General features: G+C 40.7%; 2 protein-coding genes across 3 annotated transcripts in view; both read left to right on the top strand.

The window, feature by feature from the left end:
- LOC117140125 overlaps positions 1–23,452 on the top strand; it is a 30,581-nt gene that overhangs the window by 1,804 nt on the left and 5,325 nt on the right. For both annotated transcript variants that reach the window (XM_033302890.1, XM_033302889.1), the window contains exons 2-3: positions 428–773; positions 22,762–22,867. In XM_033302890.1, the coding sequence (XP_033158781.1) occupies positions 22,862–22,867 (6 nt within the window). In that variant the 5' untranslated portion in view covers positions 428–773; positions 22,762–22,861. The remainder of the gene's footprint in view (positions 1–427; positions 774–22,761; positions 22,868–23,452) is intronic.
- On the top strand, positions 12,802–14,038 carry LOC117140127 (accessory gland protein Acp76A). Its single transcript, XM_033302891.1, has 2 exons — positions 12,802–13,776; positions 13,841–14,038. The coding sequence occupies exons 1-2, from the start codon at positions 12,807–12,809 to the stop codon at positions 13,957–13,959; spliced, it is 1,089 nt and encodes a 362-aa protein (XP_033158782.1). The 5' UTR covers positions 12,802–12,806; the 3' UTR covers positions 13,960–14,038.

Raw genomic sequence — 23,452 nt, 5'->3', positions numbered from 1 at the left:
AATAATTCTCAAAGTTCTAATAGTTTTTTTTGGTTCCTAAAAAAATATATTAGCATTACCTAATTTTTGTTTATTTTCGTAATATAAAATCAAATGACTAAACAAATAAATTTCGAAAGCAAGTAAGTCTGTTCACGTTTTTTCTCTGAGTGTCTTGTTGCATGGCGCTTAGAGATGAGCAGCAAAACGGTAAAAGGCCATTAACAAACGCCTAATGGCGCACTTGAGACACTTTGCAGCCAGGGGGCGTGGTCGTTTGGCGGTGGACGTAGGGCAATATAGGGTTAAGCCAAAAGCTGATAATGCGAATGGATCTGCTGCGAAAGTCGCCCTAAATGGCCAAGCAGGCGAAGCTCCCCCCTTCCTCGTCCCGTTTTCATTTGCCGCTTGCTGCGCTCGAAAATTGAAGTATTAAATATTTATCCAGTGCACGGAAGAAATCACATTACCTCGGCAATGTGTCGCGGTAATATACAAAAATGGAGCCTCTAATGCATATGTGAAATGATCAACCAAAGGGCCATTTATCAGCATCCCCGAAGTGAGCTGGGAAAAGTGTAAAAATAAGCAAGCAACCGGCAACTAACAAGCAAACAACAGCCATAACAATTTGTCAAGTACACAACCACACACCAAAAACACAAAGCAGGTGAAAATCCAAATAAGCGCGCGCGTTTTAAAACGCCCCAAAGCAGCGAGAGGCGAGGCCAAAGGATTATCGCGATGGCGAGGACCACGGAACTGAAGCTGGCTATGGTGGATCCTGCGAAATGGTAAGTTGATGGCCTACATTACCGCCACTGACCCACTAGTACGTTCGATCCAGAATCCATGTTCTGTTCAACAGTGATGACGATTTGAAAAGTATCTTATACTCGTATTATAAAGTTATTCAAAATTTGAAGAATGGTATGATTGAATTTATAGAAATGTGGAACTAGAAACAATTGATTCTGCAATAGCAAATTGGTATTGCTTCTTAACCAAGTTGGCAGGCATCTCTTCTGCTGCTCCCCGGCTCCTCGGCTCCTCCCAGCCAATCAATATTATCGAGTTAGCCAACGCGAATTGCAAGTTGGTATCCGTGTTTTTTTGCGGGGGTTTCCGTGCGGCGTGTGCTTGTGAGTAAGTGTTGTCTGAAAAAGCACGTGGAGTTTATAAAATATGCAGGGCAATACATATTTAAACATCCCGGAGAGGCGGAGCAGCTCATCCGAGCAAAAGATGAACATGTCAAAGCCAACGGCCATTGCTTTTGTTTTTTACTCGCCCACGCGTACAGGAACCATATATATGTACGTATGAGAATATTCCATGTATATACAAAATATACATGGCATTATGTGCCTACTGAAGATTCCATTTCGCCGTACAAAATCTGCTCAGCTCTAAACGCTCTTAATATAACTCTGCTGTACTGTGCAGTGCCGTGGATAATGAAATAATAATCTGTATCACCGGTAAACAAGCATTAACTTAATGGAGGATTAGCCAGAAATGTTCTTTGATGAGCTTAATGGAGTTGAGGATAGGCGAATAGCTGGAGCTAAAGAGCTTCCAAGTGATTTAAATGGGGGATTAACATTCGCTTTCTGATTTATGGCTTAGGTAACAACTTTTTATTTGCAATTGTGTTATGAAAGCATTTCACTAATACGAGAAAATGTACTTTAAATGAATCTAAGGTAATTTCGAAAGAATGTCTTAATTTGATTAATTCGAATTCCCAAATAACTTGTTCTACATACATCAAGGCCCATTTAAACAATTCAAGTTCAGTAGTGATGTCTTTTTATGTTAACAATTTATACAAACAAGAAAAAGTTGTTTCAACAATTTAATCGGTTTTCCGTTGAAGTGGGATTTACATAAGTGCAAAAGCCCCAAAACCTTTACGACCGACCGCCCACAAAAAAGTGCCTTGATAACAGACAACAAATAAATATTAGCATTCAACAGCTTTCATTTGAATACACATTCAAAGTCTGCCAGCCATGAACATAAATCGGCTGCCATTGTGGCATTTAAATCCATAAGGCAGACAGACGTAAACATCCCAGAAGATGGGATTCCATTGTTGTCGCACCGATTGGCGTAGTAGACACGGGGAAATCTGATACCAAAACACGTCGAATCTTTTTGCCAAAAATAGCAGCAGGAATAAATAACCAGAGCCGCGAAAAGAATGTGGAAGGCTTTGTACGGGCCATGGAGTTGTAATTAAAAGGATATCCATATTCATTTCGTGTAAGCAGCCGCAGGGAGGCAAAAGCGTGGCATGCACGTCGAAGGACGAAGGACTCAGAAAAGTGGAAAAAGAGCATTTTTGGAGAAGGGGTCCGAGTGTGGCATGTCGCTTTGTGTATTTGTCAGTCTGGCCGGAACGCCAGCAAAGAATGCTGACAGAAGCATTCCTGGTCCCTGCTTTCTGGTCCTGCCTCGTGGTATGGGATGGCTTCGTGATACTGAAAGCAACATAATCTGGGTGCACTGAGGGAAAAGTGTTAAAAGCTGAAATGCCAATGATGCAGATCAAAAATCGATTCAGGGATGACTGATTTTGCAGAAAACATTAATCAAATACAACATCCCCTCAAGGACTTTTGACGATTTCTGTCTATTCAGTACCAAATATGGCTTGAACACACTTAACAGTATTCTTTTTATGCATTTGTTATTTTGTGCTCTTAAACAAGTAAACTTTATCATGATATAAAGATAGTTCTGGTAGCCTTAATTTTTAGGCACGCTGCCGTTGTTAATGCGACCCGCTTGCATATTTGTTTCCCTCGAAAGCATCGAGGTCTGCCGAGGGTCTGGGTTTGGCTACGGGCTTTCTGTCGGCCTATTTTGTGGCCGAGGCTTTGCATGTTGCAAACAATTTTCCAAAGCAGCGGCAGCAAAGCGGCAAAATGTTCGTGCGACTAATTTGTGAAAAAAGGAAGAAAGCCCGGCCAAGCAAAAACAACAACGCCAACTGGCACGAGACGTTAAAATCAACGGTCCGTGTCCATTAAAAACGGGGCCAGGAGGCAGAAAAAAAAACAAAAATATTATAAACGCAACTCTCTGCGTTCCTTTTAATGAGAAATTATCACAAAAAAAATAAATGCCAGCGAAAAAAGGCGAGCAAACGGCGGCACACTTAATGCCCCCGAATGAACAGGTTGGATATACATATACCCGTATACGGGTATATAGTGCACAAACAAGCAGAACAACCTTTTCCGACAATCGGTAAACACACAAAGCTAATAAAAAACTGTAAAATATTCAACAATTGGCAAAGCTTTTAAGAGTCTTTCAGACGCTCCTGATATTGAAATGTAAACCTCGCAATTTTTCCGCCCCACAGCGGGCGCCAAAAAATATGCTACTCACAACGCTACAGAGAAAATTATGGGGGTCGTGATAAAGTGGGTGGAGATAAATAAGTGGCGCATGTTGAATAAAATGAGCTGAAGGAGAAGGGGATAAGAAAGAAAGTAAATTCTGCTTTCTGCTTATAAAAATGTTTTTGGAAATTTAAAGATGTTTTGCCATGCGAGAACTTAAATGATGAATTTATTTAAGAGAAGTGATAAAAAAATTAGTTTTTTTATTTGTAGATTTAACTTTTATGGTGAAGTTTAACATAAAAAATTACATTATTTTTGATTTTTGAACATTTTCCAAGTATATGCCGCGACATCGTGCCTTGAGTACTCAATTTAAAGGCCTTTGCATTTATAACTTAATCAGGATATAGGCCTTAAGTACGCGGTTACCATCAATCAACGCGCCACCGCCGACTATTGGAGTCGTACATTATCTATGAAGGTCGACCAAAAGCTTCTCGTATAAATAGCCAACTCAGGAGAGTTCTATACGCTAAGATTATGACCAGGGTTGTGGCCATAAATTACGCAGCCAGAACAAAACTCACGCACACAGACAACGTCGGCTGGCTTAGGGTAAATCCTCGCTTTTATAATGAGCATAAAGGATAACCACAACAAAGCCCAAGGCCAAGCGGAAGTTGGAGCTTCTTACGAAATATGCATAGAATTATGATCTAACGAAATTGCGATTTAATTGAAATGAATGGGGAGCACAAAACTTTTTTGTAGCAAACGCAAAGCAAACACCAGCGGGGAAAACAACTACAAAACAAAACGTAAACATTTCAATTATGTCTCTGCGGCTGGGAAAAACTTTTTCGTGCTAATTAAGCTCAATGGGTGCTCAGAGTGGAGCTTCAGTTCCAGTAATTAGCCCGCAGAAGTCTAAACAAAGCCAGGAACTCGAAAGCAAATGAGCCGAGTCGAAATGACAGAGAGAGGGGGCGGGAAATGGCGGCAGATGGCAAGAACAATGGCATCAGGCCATTTCCGGTTTGCTCATGTGTGCTGTCGCTTCCCACCGCCAGGGGGCGCTCTACAGCTCCGCTTCCGCTGGCCTTTCGCCCACCCTTTTGTGCGATTGTGTTAGTGCTTGCCTTCGTGTGGGTATCGCAGCAACAGTTTGTTGCTTTGTTTGGCTCCTTGTTTGCCAAGACAACGACACGCTTATAAATTTTTAATTAAATTGTTGTTTTTCAGTTTGTCGCCCATGCTTGTGCTGTTTTTGTTTAGTGCTATCTAGTCGCATGAAATTGCATTGATTGTCCTGTCTCTAGTGCCCATATTCTTTGTTTGCCAACGTGCAATCGCCTGTTCATATTCGATAGCTACTCCGGGGCAAATTGAGTTGTTTAACCTGCAATTGAACCGGGCCGAGAGATTAAGTGGTGGAAGTCCGTTCAACTTAACCTTTGCAACGTATATCGGATTGCTCTAAAGGGTACTGGAAAAAGTTTATGGAAGAACTCAAGCGATTAAAGATCATTAGCTGGACTTATTACATTTTAAATGTAGCCATACGCATGTCCTTAAGTTCCATGAGATTACGATTCGTGTTTATGATTTATATTCTGTTAATGCTAATACTTAAGTTCTGTAAGTATTTTTGATTGGTTATGCAAAAAACTTAGATCATGTATTGTGATAATAAAGGAAGCTTAAATCATGTAGCTCTGAGATCATTTTTTAATACCATCACAGCTCCTCCGCATGCGGAGCACATGATGGAGTTTATCCTACGTACACATGTCTACACCATTAATAACAAATTTATTATGTATGTAAGATTGTTTATTATTATTGTTTATTATTATTTAATTATTAGTTTAATTCTAAATGCGGTAATTATATAAAGTATTCTTAGTTTGTGACCGAACGACTGCTGCTGAGAACTCGACTGACTGCAACGCTGACTTCCACTCAACTCCCTGCTGCCTTGCGATCGTTCCTTCGATGACTGATTGTCGATAACTTCGATTTCCGACAATCATGTTGCTGCTCAACAGCGCTGCCAACCGGGTTGTTGCCAGCCTTCAGCCTTACTCCATGTTACATTCGGCCCTCCTGATCCTCATCATCCGACCCGGATGAAAATAGGTCTGCATTTTCGGCTATGTACTTCCACAACTTCATGTTGTCACAGCTGGTGGATGTGACATTGGGTCCTTCGACGTTTGCTGCTTTTTTAACGTCATATCTGCCATTGTCTTTGACTCCTGTGACTTCGTATGGACCTAAATACCCGCTTGCCATCTTGCGGCCAGCTACAAATTGGGTCCTTTTAATTGCAACCAGATCACCTGCTTTGTATTTGTATTCAGCTCGGCGCTTTTTGTCGTAATTGCGCTTGTAGTCCTTCTGCGCCTGCTCGATGTTGCGTTTTACCAGCTGTCTCATCTCATAGCGGTCCTCGTTGAATTGACAGACCACTTCTTCTTGGAGCAGTTCCAGTAACCGATCCTCAACTCGGGTGTACATCTTGGTGCCAAACATGACCTCAAATGGTGACAGCTTCAGTGATGAATGCACGTGACAGTTGATCGCCTTTTGTACCTCAGGCACATATTTGTACCACTTCGACGGTTCGTCTGAAGACAGCTTTGATATTATTGCCAAAATTAAACGATTTACTCGTTCTATCTGGCCGTTGCCTCTGGCCACTCCAGTAGTTGAGCAGACGTGTTCCACGTTATGGCTGCTCATAAATTGTTCGAACGCACCACTCGTAAAGGCCGTTCCTTTGTCGCTAACAATTCGCTTAGGGAAACCAAAAATGTTTGACCAGTCGGTCAGCCTCTTGACCACTTCTTCCTGTCCGGTTGATTTGGTTGGGAATAACCAGACAAACTTTGAAAACGCATCGACTGTTGCCAGAATGTATTTATACTGTTTGGCCGATGAATCCATTGGCCCCAAATGATCGATGTGTAGTGTGTGCAACGGTGCGTCTCCTTTATCTATGCAATTTAGATATCCCTCCTGCTTTCCCAACTTTTTGCTGTGGATGATACATTTTATACAGTTAGAAATTAGCTTTTTTACCTTGTATTCCAAATGAGGAATAAAAAATTGCTGCTGTATGCTATGCATCGTCTTTTGCAACGACAAATGGCCAACTTCATGTGCGCTTTGAATCACCTCCCTCTCCATTAGTGCAGGGACAACCAGTAGTTCATTGCCATTGACCATACTATACAACAGGCCACCTTTTAGCTTGTAGGGTTGGAATAGACGATCTTTTAGAATTTCCAGGATTGCTCTAATTGAATCATCGTTCTGCTGCGACTTTTTAATACGTGCTGTCAACTCGGATGTTATCATCATGCATGCTTGGGGATGGCGGCTTAAAAAATCAACGTGTCTCATTCTTTCTCCTGCACGATGTTCGGGTTGAAAATTAAAATCCTGCATATAGAGAATCCATGGGCCAACTTCTCTTGGGACATCTGCTTTTTTTGTTGTTTGTTTAAATGCGACACAGTCCGTGACGAGCTTGAAAGGGACTCCCAATAAATAGTGTCTGAACTTTTTCAGAGCTAAGTATGCGGCTTTTACTTCAAGGTAGTAACTATGACGATTTGATTCGGCTTTTGTAGTTTTTCTGCTCCAAAAGCAGACTGGGTGAAAACTGCCTTCGAACTTCTGCAATAAAACGGCTCCTAACCCGTCCTTAGAGGCATCTGTATGAAGTTCGGTTTCTGCTTCTCGTGAGTAGATCCTCAATACTGGTTCGTTTACCAGAATCTCTTTCAGCTTATTCACCGACTGCTGCTCTACTGGTCCAATGTTGAAAATGGCATCTTTTTTTAATAGGTCCGTCAGTGGTCTCGCAATTTGGGCGTATCCAGGTATGAATTTTCTGAAGAATCCTGTGAGACCCAGAAATCCTTGAACGGCTTTTACATTCTGAGGTGTTCCAAAGGAATTCACTGCTGATGTTTTCTCTTTTCCAGGGCATATTTGTCCACCTTCGATAATATGTCCCAGGAAATGAATTCGCCTCTGCATAAAGTTGCACTTCTTCCATTTTATTTTTAGACCAAATTCTGCAGCTCTCTTAAGTACCATTTCCGTCTTTTCCATGCATTCTTCTGGGGTAGCGGCATATACAATTATGTCATCCATATATAGCTGCATTATATTGGAATTGATTAGTTCTTGAAAAATAAATTGAACGAACCGTATAAACGCTGCTGGGGAATTCTTAAAACCAAAGGGCGCTTTGTTAAACTCGAATAAGCCTTCTCGGGTAACAAATGCTGTGTACGGCTTGCTGGCTTCTTCTACGGCCACATGAAAAAATCCGTTCTGTAAGTCCATGGTTGTAAACCATTTGGCACTCTGCAGTTTTTCAAGCACCTCCTCCATTATGGGTACCGGAAAACAATCCATCAGAACCATGGTGTTCAATTTTCTATAGTCCACGCAAACGCGTAGGGTACCATCCTTTTTCTTGACAACGACTATGCGACTGGCAACATTTGATGTAGATTTACGGACGATTGACTGCTCGACCCATTCCTCTACCTGCTTCTTTACAGCTATAGTTTCTTCTTCAGATAGTCGGGTGTGTCCATGGCGAAAGGGTTTAATCACGCCATCAGGAATAATTTTGAGTTCGACTGGACATTGCTTTATCTGCTTGGGTGGTGTTTCGTATGTTCTCTCTATCATGCGTTCAACGTCTTCTCGGTATTGTGGTGCAACTGTAAAAGAAGATTCTTCACAAATATTAACCATTTGGGAATACTCAACCGCTTGTTTTTTATCTGCTTCCAGGTCAAGAAAAGTATAGCCTTCTGCACTACAGATAAGACAAAACTTGCTGATAAAATCGTGTCCCACTATTCCATCGCAACTGAATTTAGAATCGTGGACGACTAAAACGTTGTGGCTTGCTTCCACCTGGTCGGTCTTGATTAATGCTCTGAAGCATCCAATCGGCTGTGTTGAGGCATTTCCCAAACCTCGCAATACTGTTGCAGTGCGGTTTAAATCAACATCTTTCATCTTCTTGAATATAGCTTCTTTAATTATGGTCACATCTGATCCTGTGTCCACCAGACAGTTGATGATAATCCCATTTATGATTACTGGCTTTGTTCGTGCACTATCAACGTGAATGCGCATGCTGTTTACTTTTTCCGGACACTTGCTTGAGATATGGCCCTCTTGATTACAGCTGAAACATTTGGTAGGAAGTGTACAATCCTTTCGTTTGTGTTCCCTCGAACCACAGTTGAAGCAGTGATCTGCTTTTACACCTTGTGTAATTTGCTTTGGTTTTGGTTGAATATTCGGCTTGTCAACAATATTCAGACTCTCGTAGATTTCGAATTCTTGCTTTAATTCCTTAAGAGTTTTACAACGGAGCATAGCACCCTTATACTCCTTTTTAATGTCGAGGCCGTTTACGATATGAGTTATCAAAGCAACTGTTTCAACTTCACCTAAGGCTGCTATTTTCTTCATTTGTAACAAATAGTCGTGTAGAGTTTCCTCCCTCTTCTTCTTCCTGTCTTGCAACTTTTTGTGAATAATGGCGCTATTATAGCTGCCTGAAAATTCTTCAATTAGTAACTCTTTGAGTTCAGTGTATCCACTGACACATTCAGATTCTAAGAAAAGTTCTGCTGATCCAATCATCTTACTTCTGGCTTGAACATATTTTTGTTTCTCCGAAAGTTCATATGCCTCGGCATTTTTCTCAAAAATTTCAAACCATTTTTTAATAGGAATTGATTTGCCATCACAGTCACTTACAACTTTTTCAAATTTTTCTGCAGCGATAATTACTTGCCCCTCTTGTTTAGATTTTGCCAACATGCTCTGGGTTAGAGTATTCATCATTTGTTCAAATTTCTCTTCGACTTTAGCACTAGCGTCTTTATTCTGCTTCTTTGCCTCTGCTTCTCCTACAGGCGCCAACTTTTGATCTTCTTCGTTCATTTTTTCTTTTCTGCTTTCGTCCTCGCTTTCGTTCTCTAGAATTGCTTGTATTTGGTCGGTGTTAAGTTTTTTATTTGTAGGTGGTGTACGTGTGAACATTCCGCGACAAGGCACTAACACCAGCAAACAACGACAATGTTCTAACGGCGCGACGGTAGTCGATTTTGCAGACGGCGCCACCGGTTAAAAGACAAATTTTGATTTTCGTTAGAAACGAATTTCACCACCTTTGCAATTTAATTGTTTTAAATTCCACAACAGCAAAACGACTTGAGTCTGTATGAGTTCAACCGATTTTTTCAACTTTCAATGCAGTAGACGTAGCCATAACTTTACAACTTTAAAGACTAAATCCACGCACACGACAATTTCAACTTTATCAGTTCTCTCTAGCAGCTTTCCCGACTTTTACCGACTTGTGTTCAAACAAAATCTGTACAACTGATTTTTCCAACTTTAAATGCAATAGATATAGCCACAACTTTACAACTTTTAAAGACTATACCCACGCACACAACAATGTCTTTTTTCTTTAAACAACTGCACCTTCATATAACCGATTTAGGACTGGACGAGCCCCCATGTAAGATTGTTTATTATTATTGTTTATTATTATTTAATTATTAGTTTAATTCTAAATGCGGTAATTATATAAAGTATTCTTAGTTTGTGACCGAACGACTGCTGCTGAGAACTCGACTGACTGCAACGCTGACTTCCACTCAACTCCCTGCTGCCTTGCGATCGTTCCTTCGATGACTGATTGTCGATAACTTCGATTTCCGACAATCATGTTGCTGCTCAACAGCGCTGCCAACCGGGTTGTTGCCAGCCTTCAGCCTTACTCCATGTTACATGTATTCCCTATCAGAGCTCAACCAAAAGCTGAAGGCAAAGCCCCATCGAGACAATTTACATGTCTGAACAAATTTTTGTTGTGCTTGCCCATGACAAATTAACTTATTTAGTTGCGGCAGCAGCGGACTGTCGTACGAAATAATTTATCAAATTCCTATATAAATTATTGATGTCCTCGCTGAGGACCGCGCATCACTGTGTGGGTGTTTCTGAGTAGGTGAGTGTTGCATGTGTTGTGCTGTACATGTGCTCACGCCCACACAATTTTTCTCGCTCCTGCTGCACGGCAAATGAATAAAAATTGCCGTCAGGCGTAGGCGTAGTGGCAAATGCCAATCACGGGCATTAAGTTGGCAGTAAAGGAACGAAGGTGGATTTCGGTGCTCCATTCTGAGTAGGAGGTGTAATGAGCTGGCTCTTCGGGGGCTGCGCTATGTGGTCAGAGCCATAACTAGAAATCGGGGCCAAATGATAAATGACAGTGCAGTCGAGGGCCCTCAAAATTAACATAATTTTCTCCTTTTAATTGGCTGATGGACACGAAGTGCACTGAACTAATATGGTGCCTAACAATACAGGTGTTAACTTACCTATTAAATGATACCAAAAGTAGGCTTAAGGAATTTTTAAAATAATAGCTAATTCCCTTATTAGTAGGCATAAAGCATAAATTACTCATACGCAACGTTGTACATTCTGTTCATTGGTAGTGTTTTGATTTTCTGCACATATTTCGTAATATGTATATTTCTTAGTCTGTTAAATCACACATATAATTCTCCCAGTGCAAACAGAGCATGGAGCAATTGCCATGGTTGTTGGTGTTGGCCAGGCTTGTTTGCGTTGGTGTTGGTTAGTGTTGCTTCTGTTCCTGTGTCGTTTCTATTGCCGCTGCTTCTGCCGGTGCCGGGTAATTTTGCATGCAAATAACTGGAAATTAGTGTAAGTGCTGACTGACATGCCACACACAGGGCGGCAAAGCCAGTGCCTGTGTCTCGTCCTGGTTCCTGGTTCCTTAGCACCTCCGTCCCCCGCCGGCAAGATCCCCGCAGCGCTTGGCGAGCTCCCGGCTAGGTGAGCAGCCCAAGGAAGGACCAGGACGAGGGCAAATGGCGGCGACGGAGATAAACAGACGATGGCACAATAAAGTGGCAACCGCTTAGGAAAACGACTGTGCACTGGAATCGAATCCACTTCCTGGTGTCATAAGTTACATTACTAATATGTAGACTATTAACTGAATTTGATATTATTATACTTCTCTATAATTGTCCAAATTTGTTTATAGTAAATATGAACTAGTTTTATAATTTATAATATTAATACTACTTTAGAAACGTATTTTCAAATTGCGCACGCAACTGATTACATTTTATCTGCTATATGGGGACTTTCTTTGAAATTTTTCGCTAGGTGTGCGAGGTCCACATGAAGCTCCATGTGGGCGTTGCATGGCAGCATATCTAAATCGACTTCCCACCCCCTGCCAATGCAACATTCCCCCTCGCCCATTTGCTCGCTGTCGTGGAAGATCAGCGCTTTAAAACGCCATTAAAATGCAATGAGCGCTCAAACGTTTTATGCCACGAGCTAAGCTCGGATGTAAAAGTGCACTTGGTTAACTCGGCGGGATGCATGGGAAACGGAAGTGGAAGGCGTTGCCATAGAGGTGATGTAAACATAATTATGAAACCTGTGTGTGTTTCCCATTATGAGGAAACTGGTTCGGGGATGTGTGCAATTTTTTAGTGAATTTATCATCATAATTTATCGCTACTCAAAAAGCTAATGCTATCTACATTTGTCTTGATTAACAGAAAGGTTAATCGCATTCATGTATAAATATATTTTTATTACTGAATAGTAATATAAAAAGTAAAGCAGTCGTGAGTGATGTCTATTTATTTATTTATATTACGAAAAAATTGTACAGCTGTTACTACAAGGTCCTTAGGCTACGAATTTATTAAATAACATTTATATTGCTGTTCACAATACTTTTAATTTGTACATTCACTTTAACTTACACGTTAAAATGCTTTATTATTTTATTTTATTGACTGAATTTGATGATTCAGCTTCAATGCCTTTACCAATTTCAAGGAAGAGAGTTGTTAATGGTATACCGTATATATGTTCAGTTTTAATACAATAATGAATAGATTACCGATTTTCTTACCTTATTTAAGCTGATCTTATTATTTATATACTAGATTTCGATCATTTTCTTATGTAAGCGACTATAAGCTCCGTGTAAATTTAAATTTCATCGTATTATATTATGCCTTAATAATCTTTAGCTGTTGCAAAATGGTAAACTTTGTTTACACACTAATGATACCTCTGATTCTCGAATTTCGCAATAAGGTAAATATTATTAAATAAAAATTAATGTTACGTGCTTAAAAGTTGATTATTTAATTTGGAAATCTTAAGAAAGAAAGTAACCCAATTAGCACTGAATTTTTAAAATTGATTGAATCATTATAGGAATAATCTGGGTAGTTGGCATTAACTCGTTCGATGGTTCAAAGCTATTACCAATTTAATGAAACTGCATTTTCCCCACTCGTGAATCGACTGCATACAAAAGTAACTAGTTACAATTTTACAATCGAAATGTTTAAACGCGTTTTAATTTGTTTCCTGATATTCCTATTAAAACATATAAATGCGTATAATTTTGAAATTAATTTGACAAAGCAACTGAGCAAGGGTCGAATGGCGCGGAACTTTGTCTATTCTCCATTTGCGATCCGCCAGGCCCTAGGACTTCTCTATCTCAGCAAGGATAATGTCACGGACCAGCAGTTGGAAAGTGCCCTTCAATTGACAGGACTGCGTCAGGAGGAGATCTTATCCTTATTGGGAGAAGCCCGAGAAAAGGCTGCCAGGGAACGACTTACAATCACAAATCGCATTTATTTGTCCCCGGATTACAATGCATCGCCGAACATTACGCAACTTGGAGGAAATCTCGGCATGGAAGTGAAAAACATGACTTTCTCCAGCGACCAAAGCGCATCAAATGAGATCAAGAAGTGGTTAAATAAGTGGATAGGCAAGGCTGGAAAAAGTCTATTTGACAAGAACGATATAAGCCAGACCACTCAAGTTGTGGCTGTTCAAGGAATGTCATACTCATGTGTGTGGAAAAACCGAGAAAAGGCGTTGACAAATAGAACATTTACTTTGCTGCGGCAGAATAGGAAACCCTTTGTCTATACGGTCGAAATGATGTATACCGAAGCACCGATGGAGTTTTTCAACAATGATCAAGTGCGCGGCGTTGTGGTTCCATTCAATAACAGCGATATGGAAATGCTGGTATTACTGCCAAGGCCAAAGTATAGTACCCAGCAAATAATGTTCAGCCTGGACACAATTTTGAAAATAAAGTTGCGAATGTCGAAGAAGACGCATCTCTTTCTGCCAAAATTTAAAGTCAGCGAAAGTGTGGATCTTAACATGGCCCTAAAGGCTTTGGGCATCGAAAATTTGTTTACTAACGGGGTCAGGAGATCTCAGGCCAATGCTGCGAATTTTAAGCAGTATAATTCCCTGGATGCCGATCAAAATCGGGTACTAAGTAAGTTAGCCTGAGATGTGAGACGTGCTTAAGAAAAGATCAATGATCAAAACTATAATTTCAGTAACTATAGATGTGGGCGATGACTTCGACGATAGAGTGGTATATGTCAACCGGGGTTTTGTGTTCGTAATCAGGGACAAGAGCAACATTTACATGATCGGTCGCATGGATGCGGTTTGACAGTGCCAACTTGCAGGAATTTGCAGTGAAATGTCAGCCGAGTTGTAAATTAAATTAACTTGAATTAATCCAAACAAGAGTCGCACCAAACTGTGTTTATTTCGGCCATTAGTCAGAAGGTTGGTGCGGGCTTATCCCGCAAATTCCCCGATGGCATTGTTTACAACGTTGCCGCGCATATTAATTGCCTGTTTAAGCAAATTGAGGCCACAAAACATCAGCATCAACGTTGTTTTTCAGCTCCTGTTCCCTTTTTAACGTTTTTTTTTGCCGCTTTGTGTGTTTGGTGCCCCGTGGCATTCCACAATTACTCGCGATTGCGGTGCCACCGAAGCCAAATGCTGACAATTGCATCATGGCAGCCGAGTGGCGACCCTCCTCGCCAACTGCAATTGCATAAATTATAAGACTGGGGCACCGGAAACCGACGCTGATTTCCCACCAACCCAGCGCTACCACAAAGACATCGACGGCAGCCCTCTAAGTGTCGGTTGCTCTGCAGGACTCGGAATGCACGGCATAAAGGATGTGAAAAGTGGTACGAGGTACCGGTCTCCTGAGCTGCAGTACACCGCTTTGATTTCGGGTTAGCTGTCACTGGTTTTAAGGTCGAATAAACACAGGTATCCAGTGTCGCCATAAATTATTCAAGTTCCAGGTTAATCAACCGTATCTTTGCAACCATTAAACCGCGAATTTCAAATTTTACCTTTGATTTAAAAGGTTTGGTCCAAACCTTTGCCTTTAAAGAAGTTTTTTTTTAAATGCAGACACCTAAAGAAGTTATATCTAAATTTTGTTGACTAGCCACTGCAATTTATGATATGCAATGTGTTAACAGATAAGAACTGCCAAATCACAGGACATTTATAAACAAGTAGAGTGATGTAGCTAACATTCCAACGCTAATCAGAGAACAATTAACCTAAAAAAACAATACACCAATTTGCGGGTTTTTTAAGTTGTTGCACAATATGACATTGCCCATACGCCCCGTTGGCACAACCGCACAATCACAACAAACTTGCATGCAGCAAGTGCGTTTACGGGTTTTAATAAAAACCACTGGCGCCTACGATTCACATGGCCAGCAGGAGTTCCCGGTCAGGGTAAGTGCTATTTTTCCCGGGGTGATTGCTGACACGTACCGCTTATAAAATGCAACAGAGTGCAGCGACATTGACTCGCCGCCATCAGAATGCACAAGGAATTCCAGAGCCAAGGACCACGGATGACAAAAGAAAGGCATTAAAAAGGTGGATCAATTCAGATTGGCTCAGCTACGGGAAAGGTCAGATATCTGTCAGAAACTACGGAAGAAAATTAAAGGATAAATGAAAATAGTGTTTTTCCATACATTTTATCCAGTTAATGGGACATTTTCTTAAAAACTAACAACTAGACCATACTTCATTTGAGCACTATTTAGAATATATATAGAGTATGCTCTCTGCATTGTAAAAATATTGCTGACCAAAAAATCAATTTAAGTTTACAACTTGGGGTGCTGGATTTGTTTTACTAACTAAGTGAAAGCAGAAGGTTATCTTTTTTAATTTATACGTAGTCGCAGTTCACAATATTCTTAATGGAAAGTTTGAAATTATTGATTTTATTAACCAACTGGTGGAAGCCGCAGCAAATTTCAAGTAAGCGTGGAAACTCTCACCTAAATAATTGTTTCAAAGTGGAACACAAAGGAAAAGTCGTGAGAAAAGTCAAATAACCCACGAATCGGAAAACTTTGATGAGAACAAATGGAAACAATTATAAGGCAGACAACGGATACTGGTACTTCTCATAGAATCGCTCCCTTTGTTCTCGCACTTCAACTTTATCCTTGGCTTTTTCTTGTCCCCTCCTCCACACAAAAGTTAAACTCACTTAATTGAATTGAATGCCAAACATCGACGTCGATGAGGATGAGAATGATCACGATGGAGGCAAAGTGCACTCGAGTGCAAGTTATTCAGCCAGCTCTTCTTGCAGCTGGCAATATGGCAAATGGATTTTGGTAACAATTCCATAGATTATAACTGCCTGTCGTTCGGGTTCGAATGGCAAAACGCAGAAAGGAAATGAGGAAGTGTACTAGCGTGTCAAAATGGCATAAACTAAATCACATTTTGGCCCATTGTTTGTTGTGCAGACATGGCAGAAAAGGGCATAAAAACGATAACCGACAAGCGCATAAGAAATGGCAAACGTTCACGGGGGTTGAATATCGGGAAATCTTCATCTAAGCATTAGCATTAAATGAATTTTTTACGGGTATAGCTACTAAAACAAACACTTTGTTAATAATTTTGATGCATTATCACAAAAAAACAGGAAAAGAAGCTAGCTTAGGCAGGACGAAGTTCATCTACCCTAGCCATAATTATATATATTTATAATAAAAATTGATGTGTATCGAATAAGAATATTTTATGTTCAAAAACCATAAATCTGAATTTTTCTCCATTTGTTTTTTTATTATTCAGTGCGTTGCCAACTTTTGAATAAAATAATAAATATGAAATAAATCCTAATTGTGCAAGAATAAACCTTAAGGTTAATTTGATGGTAAGATGTATAAACTTAACCTAATATCCACGAAGGTTTCAATATATTTCCTGATAATCCCTCCCACATTAAACTTTGCAATCGACCCTCGTCCAACTGTTGACTCTCACCTGAATAGCGAAAGTTCTCCTTTGTTCTCTGCCAGTTTTATATTGAATTTTCACATGACTCTGAACCATAGTCAGCTCTAGCAGTTCGCAGAACCCCCTTTTCTCGCCGCCAGGATATCCACCCCACAGCTCATTTAACACATTGACTTTTGGCTTATTAACACCGGGACACAATGGAGGGGTCAGATTCGTGGCGAGACCAGGGCTGTTTAACTAATGGACTGGGCATTAAATCGTATACGCTCGTTATACACCTGACTTCGATTATAATCGATAATGATTTGTGTGCGTAAGTCAGGGGAACTTTTCCCGCTCTCAGATTATAGCAAGAGCACATGTTATACCGATTAAAGCACCTTTAAATAGGATATTTTTCTCATAATTAATTTGAGTAAAAAATTAACAGAAATAAATGAACTACTCGCTTTTTATTGAAGCTTTAAGCCACTTTTCTGTAGAATAGTTCGTGCCGCATTTGCGTACTTAATGTATGCTGCCCACATTTCGCGGGCATCGACTTCGACTGCGAGTTCTTTTCAATTAAAAACTTATTTGGCACATTTCAAATGCAAAACTAGAAGCGGTCTGGGCAAATTTTGTTCGCCCGACAATTTGTGGCTGCTCTTTGGCGAAAGTTTCGTCCTGCGAAAAGTCGCGTTGTACTACGCATAGAAATTGAGTTGCCCCCATTGTTGGCCCCCATTGTTATTGTTGTGGCCACAAAATGGTTGGCGCACAACAACACTTAAGCTTAAGTGACTGCTCGAGACTTTGAGTTTTTGTTGTTTCCTCCTTTTCATTTTATTTTATTTTGGCGCGAGAGGAGCGGAGAGTCCTTGTGACTGCGTGACCGGAAAGTGTTTGCTGCTTCCGGTTGCCGCAGCCACCGAAGCGGCCAAAACCACCGCAGCAGCCAAAACCGCAGCGGAAGTTTTGCCACGTAGACAATAACACCCATACAACCGCAGTTACAAGTACGCGGCCACGAATACAATGACAGAATGGACGAGGGCTTCCACCTTCCACCTATTGAAACCCGAAACATTGGGAGGACCCAATGAATTTTGTATGCTCTGAAAAATAAATATTGTGTGGTGCCCTGAAAAAGATTGACAGCTAAAAAAAATATATTCTCAATGGAATCAGCTTTTTGTTCAATATTCGATTTACTTGGGCTTTATTTTAAATTAGTGATGGTATAAGGTAATGTTATAATTCAGATTTCTTGGCGGTTTTCTTCTAGAAATATGTTTCTGCTTTTAATTTTCATCATTTAAAATTTACCTGGTTTGATTTGTTTTGATTACTATTCATATATGTATCTACTTCTAAGTCTTCTGGAATTAATTAATTATTTAAAGACTTAAATGTATTAGATGTGTAAGCAAATCAGCTGTTCCGCTGTGAACTCCAGTTGCCTTCTGAAGACTTCTTGCAAGAGCATTTTTAAGTCAGTTAAATATTGACCAGTTGTCCAGGATCTCAGAAACCCCGTACAAAGGTTCTACCAAACAACAGCTGTTATCCTGAAAACAAAGTGGATTTTCGAAAGTGGAAAGCGACAAATGCGGTCAACAAAGAACGGGAAACCCTCGACGGACACAAAAGGCTAGCCAGGCGATTCGGATGCAGATACAATCCTCTAGAAACAGATTGCTCATAGGCAGCAAAATGTCACGTTCCGACCGTAAAATGTGCTAAATTGTTAATTCGACAAACATGCCATAAGCGAAATCAAGTAACAACAAAAATCCGAAAGGAATGGGTCAGCTATTGGACATTCATTTTCATTTCACTGCCTTCGCGATTTTATGCAAATTCCTTCTTGGGAGGAATTCACCTGTGCAGGTGAAAAAATAAAAGTTGAGTTAATTGCTTTTGCATAAAACAGCCGCCAAGAGGCAGAAAGTCAAAGAAAAAGCTGCCGAGGAAGTCGAATGGAAAATGAGGAGTGGGAAAGAAATGAAACTCAGTCGAGCTGCCAGATGAGTTGCTGCTCAATTGAGTGAAACGATTTTTCATCCATTGGCTTCCATTTGGTGGGGAGCTCTTCGGGAAAACTGCGGAAAACTGAGGCAAGTCTGAGAATAAGTTTAAAAAATATGCAAACTTTGAAGCGCAGCCAAACACGAAAAGCTGGAGAAAATCAATGAAAGCCACAAATTCATTTTCGCAAATGAAATTCAACAAATTAAAAGTTTGTTAATTTATTTAAGTGAACAAAATAAATGGAAATCAGCTAGGTATGTGTAAGTATAACACTTTAAGTTCGAATAATGACCCCACTTATGCCTTTAAGTTAATTCTTTTAAATAAATTGACAAGATATGGGTCAGTGATATTAATTACAGAGCCAGAATAAGCGCGATTAATGCAATCAAGTGCTTTGGCTTTTGTCAACAATCTCCGGCAAATCATGATCGATTTAGGGTCAGTCTTAACCCATATCATTTGTCAAAGGCAATGTGAAAAGCTGTGCGTAAGCCAAATGAATCCGGGCCCGGGTTAACTGGCCCCATAAAGAAGCTTTATAAATGAGGGTACGAGTGGTTCTTAGCAGCTAATAAGTACCCCAAACAAGTTTCTTAATCCCATACCCAGCATTTTCACGACTATGTTAGGTCAACGAACAGGTTGACAAACACTGACCCCTCCTAAAAAACACAGCTGGGTATCCATTAGGGTCCAGCTGGCCATAAGTCAAATACTCCTGTGCCAGAAACAATGACTCGACTTCAATGAGAGTTGAACGACTCCCGCAAAAAAGCGTAGAAAAGTTTCCTCCGAGAGGTAAACGGCTCGGTTTGCCCGACAAAGTATGCTATAATATTTTACACATGAAAGTTTAGTGCCGCAGCCGAAAAAAAAAAAAACCAAGAAAAGGACCGGAGACCGGACAAAAAACACATTGTTGGCAGCACGGGCTACATAAATAATTTCCACCACACACTTACTCACTAGCCGAGTCCTGGCACTTTGACTAAATGGTGTGTAATAAAATTTAAATTGCTTTTGTCTGGATTTCCTTCTGGTGTTAAAGTTGTTTCGGCATCTGTAATGGAGGAATTTCCTCATCTAGGCCAACTAGACGCTATGGTGGAATCCCATTGGTTGGTAGACAATCGTCGAGTATCACTTCAATGTCCTATATTGTTATTCTCACAATTTAAGAATGGACTTGAGAATTGGCAAGCAAACTGTTATTTCTGAAGTATTTTAGTACTTTCTTAGTATTTTGAAGAACATTATTGTTCAATATAAACGGCATTGTCAGCAATATTCATGCAAACTATAGTAAATTCCAAAAGTTTTGCAATAAATCCAATATTACTACAAAAAAAGAAAGTTGAAGCGAACTATTTGTTTACCTAAGGAGCTTGGCGTGCGACACAACATTTTTGTAAAGTCCTTTAAAGGATTTTTACACATATTATAGACATATTTACCTATTTTATGTGAACATACTGAAAAGGGGGTTCAGGGAATGCCCCACAGAATATATTTGTTGAAACTTTTCAAGGACATTGCAAGGTAGATAAAACATACAAAATTTATTTTGTAAATTTGCTGCCCATGTTCGCAAATGGTCCCACTGTGCCGGACAAGGGCCACTCATTTCGGCATTTATAACAATTGCCCAAATTGCTGCTAATTAAATATGATTTAGCTGGCTGGTGGCAACGTCTGTCTTTGGCTGAGCTGTCAATATTTGTCAGGAAGCGGGCGATAAAGCGGCCGTGTCCTTACACTCACACAGACGTGTCTGCAACTGGCCCTGACCCCTGACATTAGACCGTGCAGGGAACTGGCCTCGGGCAGCCAAATTTGTTTATAATTCAAATAGCAGAAAAAAGGCTAGCTATGCAACAGCGACGAACATTGTGGAATTGTACAAAAAGGGGGCAAGGAAAACACGTTAAGCAAACACGATAACGATACTATATAGATATGAGCAGGGAGCCAGCAAGGACAACAAGGACACTGCCGAAACACAAGCAGGCAAATTTATTTCAATTTAAAAATTTTGGTCACGCTCAACACAAAAAGCGAGTTAAGCGGGATATCTAGAGGGGCCAAGTAAAATTGGGGGGGCAGGACGCGGACCAACTGCCATTTGTATAATTGCTGTCGTGATGGAGGAGCAGACTCTGCGCGCGCCTTCTTCCAGCCCCTCGAAGATGCCCACTTTGTGCCATGACACGCTCCAAGGACGCTTGACAGCAAATGGATAAGGACATTATCATCTGTGGACAGGGGGGGCTTAAAAATGGCAATATGAAAACTAGCCAGCTCGAGGATAACCCGCGGCTTGAAAATGTAGATGTTATTGAAATGTGAGATGAGCATTGGTCCTGCCAGAAAAAGAAAAGGAACCTAAATTAAAGTTAAAAGAGCAATTGACTAAAGATAAAAATTTGACAAAGCCGCTTGAAAATTAAATATATTTTTTCGAGCTGAAATCAAAGTATTTTGAGTAATTTGCAGGGTCCCTAAATTAATTCGTCCGAAGAATACAAACAAAATATAGTGTAATTTCAGCTCAATTTTTTCCGCCCTTTAAATCACTTCGCGCCGCCATCTCCTTTGAAATATTTATGCAGGAAAGTGAGCAAGCCAGCCAACCGTCGACGATTTATGTCTTGGAATTACTTGATATGCAATGGCGATTCGGAATCGCAGACGGGCAGTTCAGTGCCGTCAAGGCTGCAAGTGCATATGTATTGGAATGGCGCTACAGGATATGGCTATATAGCTATATATTGTGGAACTGGCCTGTCCGGGGCCTTGACAATGGCAATGAGACCGTCGGAGTCGTGTGTTGACATCGATTGACAAGGTGTGCGGGTCGAAGGCCGAAGGCCAGCTCCACAACTATGGCAAACTTTTTCCAACCGAGTTCGAGTTCAAGTCGCTGGAACAAAAAACAAACGTGAATGTCATTAAGTTGAGGTAACCCACGTGTTGTCCTTGCCGGAGCGTTGGCTATGTGCAACAAGCAATCGGAGAGGCGTGGGGCTGGGAATCGGGCCAGGTGTCCCTGTCTAAATGGTTGGGTGTGGTGGTCGGATTGTTGTGGCTGTGGGAACTAGAAAGGCGGCTGGGAACGGTCACTGCTTGGGCACACAAAACTTGCGGCATCCTTGAGGCAATCAACGAAATTATAGAGGAAATGGGAAAAGCTTGCAACAACTCTTGGGCACATAACCTAATAGAGAGACTCATTTGTTAAATCACGAACAGCATTCCATATAGAGAATTTCTTTAACCCATAAAAGCGAGAAATCAAGGTTGCACTTCAGAAACCATAAATAAATCCGTGGCGCACTAATTTATCGCATTGCCGTTTAAATGAGGCCGCAAACACTAAATTATCGCACTCTCGGGACATTTACCAGCACTTTGGATTGTCAACAACACCCATTAGCAAGTGATGCGATCCGCAAGGCGAGCTTAATTCAAAGTAACGAATTGAATTGCTCAAACTAATTATTGGACCGTCCACCGCAGCTGGGGCAACATGGGGGCCGACGAGGGTCCTTGGGGCTACGGTGGGGGTTCCGGAGAGACCCCGGAATCGTGTCCGTGTCCGGCGACTGATTTATGCTCGCAGGCGTCGCAAAAGCATTCATCCATCGTGGCACCAACAGAATATCCTTCAACTTGACCACCATGAATGGGAAGGAGGTCGGTTCTTCATATTGCGGTTGCCACACACATACACCGACACACACACTCACACATGCATAGTGAGTGAGTGAGTGTTCGAAATGTCCTTGTCAAGCACTAATGGCGTCGTCGCCATCGCCATCGCCTTTGTCCTTGCCAGCGTGTTAATGTGCGACAGTTTCCTGCTCTGATGTTTCCTTCCAGCAAGCTAGAATCGAATTGAAAGGCTGCATTTTAAAATTCCCTGTTTGTTTGTACCCAGGTAAAGCAATTGAAACCTGTTTCCGGCGGGCCGTGCCGAATCCAATCCGTCTCCTTTGGAGAAAACGAATTGGGAGCCAGGACATCGGGCTGTGCTGGCATGGGGTCTCTGGGGTCAAAAGAAATGCTGCATTTGCTACTGCTATATCGGTTGATTTATCATTTTCTCTGACTCGATTCCTCTGTTTTTCCATTGCAGAATTTATGCCTGTGCAGTTTTCCATCGATTTTCGTCTTGCGCCACAACGGACTGGGGATGAAACACCAAACACATAAAACGGATTTGATATTAAAAAAATATGCAGGTAAAATATTTGGCACACCCGGAGGGTTACGGTACTTAAATACTTAAACCTTAAATAATTATTATTTAATTATATAAGAGCTGAAACATGTATTCAAAACTTTTTGGATATCATTGCTGAAAATTACTCATAATTAGTAAAGTATTTATTATCATACCCGAATGCATTGCAAACAGAATAACATATGTATGTAGAACTTTTAGCGAAACACATTTTAATTTAAATTGCAAATAGTACTTGTGCAAAAGTTTTTGATTTGGTTTGATTAGCGAGCCACGATGTTTTTTTAGCTTTAAATACAAAGCGTTACCATTTCTGGCCACAGTGCGTATGAGTGATATAACAGAACAAGCTATACTGACACTAATTTAAAGACTTTCTTTCATTTCAAATCGTAATCAGAGTGAGTGAATCGCTTAAATATGGGCTTAAAGGTTCTGTTAGAACGTAAACTATTTGAAGTATTCCATCGAAAGCAGTAGAATTCAGGTTTCGAAATTGGTTTTGCTCATAAGTTGCACTGTAGGAGCTTTGAACTAGAAGCACCCTAGCCACATGTTGGGTGCCCCATGGATGTCGAGCACA

This window comes from Drosophila mauritiana, chromosome 3L (assembly GCF_004382145.1).
Source record: "Drosophila mauritiana strain mau12 chromosome 3L, ASM438214v1, whole genome shotgun sequence".
NCBI lineage: Eukaryota > Metazoa > Arthropoda > Insecta > Diptera > Drosophilidae > Drosophila > Drosophila mauritiana.
The sequence above is the reverse complement of the archived record's forward strand: the minus strand, read 5'-3'. Positions and strand labels throughout refer to the sequence as shown.